We start from the raw sequence: 6,000 nt of genomic DNA on the forward strand, positions 1-6,000 counted from the left end.
GCGGCAAGTTCAAACAGATTGCAGTGCTGCGCGCGCACCTGATTCAAGAAATGTTAGTAACGATGAAGGGAAAGATGATGATTGATTAATAGCCACAACTCAACCAGGAAAAGCATTCCACTCTCTTATAGCCAATACTAATAGGGAATTCTGATACTTAGTTGTGTGGGCAAAAAGTGTTTGAAATTTATGCCCATGATCGGAACGCTATGACATGTGATGTGCTGCTCTGATGCGCCTGTGTGCGAAAGTTGAATGGTTGTTGTAGAGAGAGTGGAACAACGATAGGCGAAAGAATATCCGTCGTATATTGAGGTTCAGAAGATTTAGAGATTGTTTTATTATTATTATTAAAGAGCGGATAGAACTGGTGAAATTACATGCTGCAGTGTCTGAATGGTGTTGTCATCGCTAACCATATACTCCCTTTTTATTTCTACCCCAGAAAACAGAGAACAGTTCGAGAAGCTGGAACCCTGGGAGAATCGTCTGCTGGTGCCTTTTGACAAGAACTCGGTCATGCTTTACGGCTCGAAGACCTTTGCTCGTAAGCCAAAGCTGAACACCATGCTTGACAAGAACGGCAAGCAACTGAAAGAGGTCTACGACAAGCCGGGAATGAGCCGCAGCGATATTCGCAGGATAAAATTACTCTACCGCTGCAAAAAATAAACCACCACTCATACACGACAAAATAACAAATGTTTGCTGATTTTAAACAAACTTGTAGCCCCACAACAGAGACACCGGCATAGTTTCTTGGACTAAACTGGAACTACGATATCGACCGACGAATAGAAGCAAAGCAAGTTGGACAAAACGACAAGGGTAAGAAGATGAGGGTTTGTTAAAACGTAAGCTTAAGTACGAAAGAAGCCATCAGTCATTGGGGTTAAGGTAACCAGAGAGAAATAGAATTCTGCACAAATGCGATCGCAGTACAGCCTGGGACCGTGCATGTATGAAAATATGGTGAGATTATCTCATTGTTAACGAAGAAAACATTAAAATTTTAAAGCAAATGCTTAGAGGGAGGTAAAAAAGAATAAAGAATGGCAAAACTAGATCAAAAATGGTAAACTGCATTTTTTTCGCAGCAATTGAAGATTTCTGAATTTATCATGAACCCGCCCGGAGTATGAACAAGCATTTAACAGTGTAGTTCATTGTACTCGCTCCCATTGCATGGGGAAATTTAGGTTTCAGCAATCAGTTACCACGCAGTACAAAGTCGCTGAGCATCACGAGGTGGCGGGTAAGGGGACTGAATTGCCCTTGATGTTACATTTAAGCTAACAGCGCAGTTTAATAACTAAAATAAAACAGCACGTCGCATTAGATCGTTGGATGCGTGCCCACACTTCGAACTGAGCTAGAAGGCGATCATAGCACGTCGCACTGTTCAGTAGGGTTCAGGGGCGTGCCAGGCGCGCACCTAAATGTCCGTGCAAACTCCTTCACTTGCCTCATCGCCAGATCACAGACCCCACCCGAGTTTCCTGACTCGCTTCCACCGCAGCTGACGAAGCAGAGCGCCATGAAGAGCAGCTGCTTTCCGCTGTAGGAGCCTAGGGGCGGGAAGGGCCTGTGCTTCGGCGACGCGTCGGCCTCGTAAGCTTCGACGAGGGCGTCCGCTGCGACAGCTCGGCTCAGAGGACGGTCGATGTAAAAGCCTTGTGAGGCGTCTTCTTCGACGCAAGCACTCAGGTTGGCGATGATGCCGGTGGTCCTCGAGTCAAGGGCGTATGCCGTGGTAAGCAGCCAGGCCAGCGCAGAGGCCACTTGCCCGCCGAGGCCTCCGTAGTTGAACGCAGAGGGGAGCCGGACGTCAAACATGGGGAACGATACGGACACCGGAGTCAGTCGGAAGGTTCTTTCGTTGGCAAACGCCACCGACAGGCTTAGGGAGCTAATGGAGCGAGCGACTTCGTCGTCCACTGCATTCCCTGATACCTGCGACAACATGCGCCAGTTTTCCACTAGCGACTGGGTCATATCGAGCGCTACGTAACTGTGTGTAGGGAGTCTTCCATCACTAAACGGAATTACTGAACTGTATAGCTCAGCCCAGTTGCCGACGACGGTGATGTTCTTTTCGAAGTGCGACCACCTGGACAAGCGACGCCGCAAAGTGTCCGCAATGGCTCGAGTCACACGCTCGGCGCTTGCGCGCGTGTTGCTGCCGTCGAATCCGCTCTCATGCAGGCCAAAGAGAGCATCGGGCAAGAGGAGGTAAGCCATGCTCAGGCAGAAGGCGCCGTAGCGGGCAGACGCCACCTTCTCATTGCCGCCATAGTAGTTGATAATTAAGCCTTTGTTCGCAAAGAGCGCGGCCACTTGCACCGTGCTCCAGGATGCCAGGAGGTGCGCATACTTATCTCCGTTCTTTTGCCAGATGCCGAAGAAGGCTCCAATGAAGTTCGGACCAGTCGTTACGAGTTCAACAGCGGCGGTGTCATTATAGCCAAGCTGCCGCAAAGTGTTGAGCCAGTCCACATGGGAAATTCTAATTCCTGGTGGGGGAATCAGTGGCACAGGAGACAACGTGCGGGCGTAATAGTTTGGAACCAAAGAAGAAACCATCGTTTTCTCCAGGTCAACTGTTTCCGCAAGGCTCACCTCTTTAACGTTACTACGTCCATGTCCGAAGCTTCTTCGCAGGTTTGTAAAGTAGGCCTTGAAGGACATGCCAGATGCTGTGTGCGTCGGCTGTTCTAAGATTCGGTAGAACAGTCTGCCGGGGTTCACCATCAGCGTAGTCCTGTTGCCGGACGGCTTTGGTACGACGTGCGCAATGACGTCCCAAGCGAGCTTCAGTGAAGTGAACATCAAGGTCCGCAGAATGTTCGTGTGAGCTTGAGCGTACGGCCACGTAATGCCTACCCAGGCCAGAGCTTGCTTGATCTCCGCCAGGTGGTCGGAGTGGCCGCTCAGCACTCGCTCGCAGCTGCTGTAGGCAGCGGCCGCACTCTGGACGCTATTCTGGCCCAAAGAGGGCATGCTGATAGTTCGCACACGTCGTGTCATGTGGTCCTGAGCCCTCTGGTAGAGCATCTCGCGAACACTGAGCACTTGCCTGTGCTCCCAGCCGCCGCACACGAAGCGCGTGAAGCTCTGGCACGGGCTGACGGAGGCGTTGATGGAAGACGCCAAGAGGCTGGCGTACTCACGGCACAAAGCTGTCGCACACGCATTTGAAGTGGGCCGCGCCTTGTTGCTGAAGAGGATGATGGCGAGCACGACGGCAGCGATGACAGCGAAGATGTACGTTAGGAGCGCGATTATCCCGACGCGCTTCACTAGACTCCTTCGGCCTGCCTGCGGGTGAAAGGTCGAGATGTTGTTTAGCTTTATAGTTGGCGGGCAATAGGATAGTGCCACCGTCATGACTAATAGTCGGATACAATTAAAAAACGAAGCACCTTTTCCCCGCCAGAGGACCGCCTTCCAACCACTGGCGTCAGCCGATTCTCATGAGCCTGCTAGCGAGACAATGCAGGTAGGGGCAGATGAAAGGGGACAGTCCCCTCCCTCCTTGGTCAGGGATAATCCCCAACCTGCATTGTCACAGCGCTGCCAGCACTTCCATGCTCCACGGGAATCGGCCGTCGGCATTGGTTGGAGGGCGGTCCTTTGACGGGGAAAAGATGCTTCGTACTTGAGTTTTATCCGACTATAGAGTGTACTACGAATTCCTACATTACTGCATTGTTGCTGGTGGGTGCATCTACACAGGCAAGCAACGTTATCGTCTTTGAAAGGGCTGTGAAAGGGGGTCTCAACAATGATGTAATATGCCTAGGGTGCTAAAGGACGCAGCGTTACAAATATCTTCCAGCAAAAGTTTTTTTGATGCGCTTTGTGGAAGCTTAGTTATTTGTAGTCAAAATTTGAATTTCCGCGTCTTTGCGAATTTCCCTCTCCACTCGTCACTTTTTGCGCGCTGAAATGTCGGTCCGCCGGCTTCACGCGCTCGGCCCCTCCGCCGACCGCCGACGCACAAGAGAATTCCCCTGCGGGCGGAGCCAACGACTTCTAAACTGGTTTGGCGTCGACGGCGCTGGCGCGGCGAACCAATGATGGCATTGCACTGCTGACGCAAAGAGCGCTAAATGAAGCAATGCGCGCGGATTCCGGCGAAAGCTCGGCACCGCTGGATGCCGCGAGGCGCGGAAGCGTGAGTTCTTAAAATTGTATTGTAAATTATCGGATTGCTTTTGAGGTCTTGTACGCGGCGTGAACGCTCGGTGGGCCTGTGCGCTACATAAAGCGAGCATTTTATAGGCAACCTCCAACACCCTTTTCAGGGCCCCTTTTAAGGGACCCTTTTAAGGGGAGAGTTCAGTTGCGAAATATGTGAAATGTATGAAAACTGGAAGGAAGGATACGACGGGACATTACAAACGCGAACTGATAGGCGAGTTGTTTGTGAATGGCATAACTGAAACAGCCCTAGGCCCAAGGCCAAAGAAGGGAGCAGAGGAAAGGAGGAAACGGACAACACTGTTGTTAGTTCAGCACTTGTGTTGCCCGTTTCCTCCTTTCCTCTGCTCTCTTCTTGGGCCTTGGACCTTTGCTGTTTCAATTATACGACGGGACATGTGATATCTACAGTGTATTTCACCTAGTTAAATACAAATGAGAAATACAGTTGGTCAGCGGAACGTACTGTCTTAGCGAAACCTTACCAGGCGAATGGTTTCGCTTCACAACCGCACGGTAGGGCCCTTTCGGCGCGCTAAAGAGCAAAAGGTCTCGATATGTGAGGACAAAGGTTCTCCTCACCATACTTATATTTACAGTTCAGAGGCTGCTATAGTACTCTACTACACAGAGATGAAAAAAAAACAAACACATTTACTTGGCTATTTCGGCAAAGACGGTACGTACTACGGAGAAAGAATACCGGTCTCATGCTGGCAGGTTTCCCCTTTGAGTGTCAAAGAGTCTGTGCCGCATTGCAGCCGGGAGCTGAGTGAACGGATTGAAATGCCGACCACCAACAATCCACTGCGTAGTTGGTTGGAAGTATAAAGTTCGGCCGTTCAACATATCTCTTTGTCTTCTTTCAAACACGTTAGCTGACAGGATTATTATGCGCATGTTCTGGTTCATGCAAACCTTTTGTCAGAAGTGAAAAGAAAAATGGGTTTGCTTGAAAGCTATGGAGTGGGACTATTTACGCATCAGCGGTGTTCCACATCAATTGACGATGAGAAGAATTCCCGACACAAGAGCCATCACATCAGAAGAGCCATGCGAAACTGCTCAGAAGCAATCACCTAATAACGTTATATAATAATGTGACTAATTTTGCGTAGCTGCATATCGGGAATTTGAATAGAATCAGTACTGGAATAGATTGGCGAGTGATAGAATGCTACTCCATTTCCTCCGCACCAATCCACTTCACTTCATCAAACTTTTTTCTTTCCACTTTTCACCTCTGCGTCGCTATAACTCTGTTGTTTTCTTGACTGTTCGCCTGCACTGCTTCTAGCTGCCTGACAGTTCCTGCGCACTAAAGGCCTTTACCGGTTCTTTTCGTAGTCGTTCTGCGTTGTTATATTACTGCTGTTCTCTGCTTCTTGTGTTACTGTTCGCTTTCGCTCCTTCAGGTTTCAGCTGCTACCTCCTGGACGTCTTTTTTCCATCTTATTCACCTTGCCTAGAGTTCTAAATCTTTGCGTGTTCTGTTTTTTTGTCTTGCTTTTTTTTTTCAGCGGGAACTACATTTTGGCTTCATGGATTTCGGGATCATGTCTTGATTTTTTTTTACCGTTTTTTTCGACATTCCTTTTTTTCCCTCTTGATATTGTGTTTTTTTATTTCGAGCGTTTAGCTCCTTTTCATTTCTCTTTAATTGGTTTTAAGACCAGAAAATCTTCACTGGTCGAGTTCCTTCTCTCTTTCTTTTATTTAAAAAAATAATTGTCTAAGAGAATAAATGAAAGGGTGAAAAAAGTTCCCGTCTTCAGTCCTCTGATCTTATCGAGGTCG

General features: G+C 48.9%; 2 protein-coding genes across 2 annotated transcripts in view; one reads left to right on the top strand and one right to left on the bottom strand.

Annotated features, from left to right (window-relative positions):
- LOC149336817 (astacin-like metalloprotease toxin 5) overlaps positions 1–714 on the top strand; it is a 47,925-nt gene extending 47,211 nt beyond the window's left edge. The window contains exon 6 of the mRNA XM_089554238.1: positions 446–714. Within this exon, the coding sequence (XP_089410364.1) occupies positions 446–672 (227 nt within the window). The 3' untranslated portion in view covers positions 673–714. The remainder of the gene's footprint in view (positions 1–445) is intronic.
- Positions 715–1,194: 480 nt separating this feature from the next.
- LOC149336819 (endothelin-converting enzyme 2-like) lies at positions 1,195–3,387 on the bottom strand. The gene has a single exon (XM_089554239.1). It carries the CDS (start codon positions 3,385–3,387, stop codon positions 1,384–1,386), a length of 2,004 nt encoding a protein of 667 aa, XP_089410365.1. The 3' UTR covers positions 1,195–1,383.
- Positions 3,388–6,000: the final 2,613 nt, after the last annotated feature.

Source organism: Amblyomma mixtum, chromosome 7 (genome assembly GCF_055824585.1).
Source record: "Amblyomma mixtum isolate Tamu chromosome 7, ASM5582458v1, whole genome shotgun sequence".
Lineage (NCBI taxonomy): Eukaryota > Metazoa > Arthropoda > Arachnida > Ixodida > Ixodidae > Amblyomma > Amblyomma mixtum.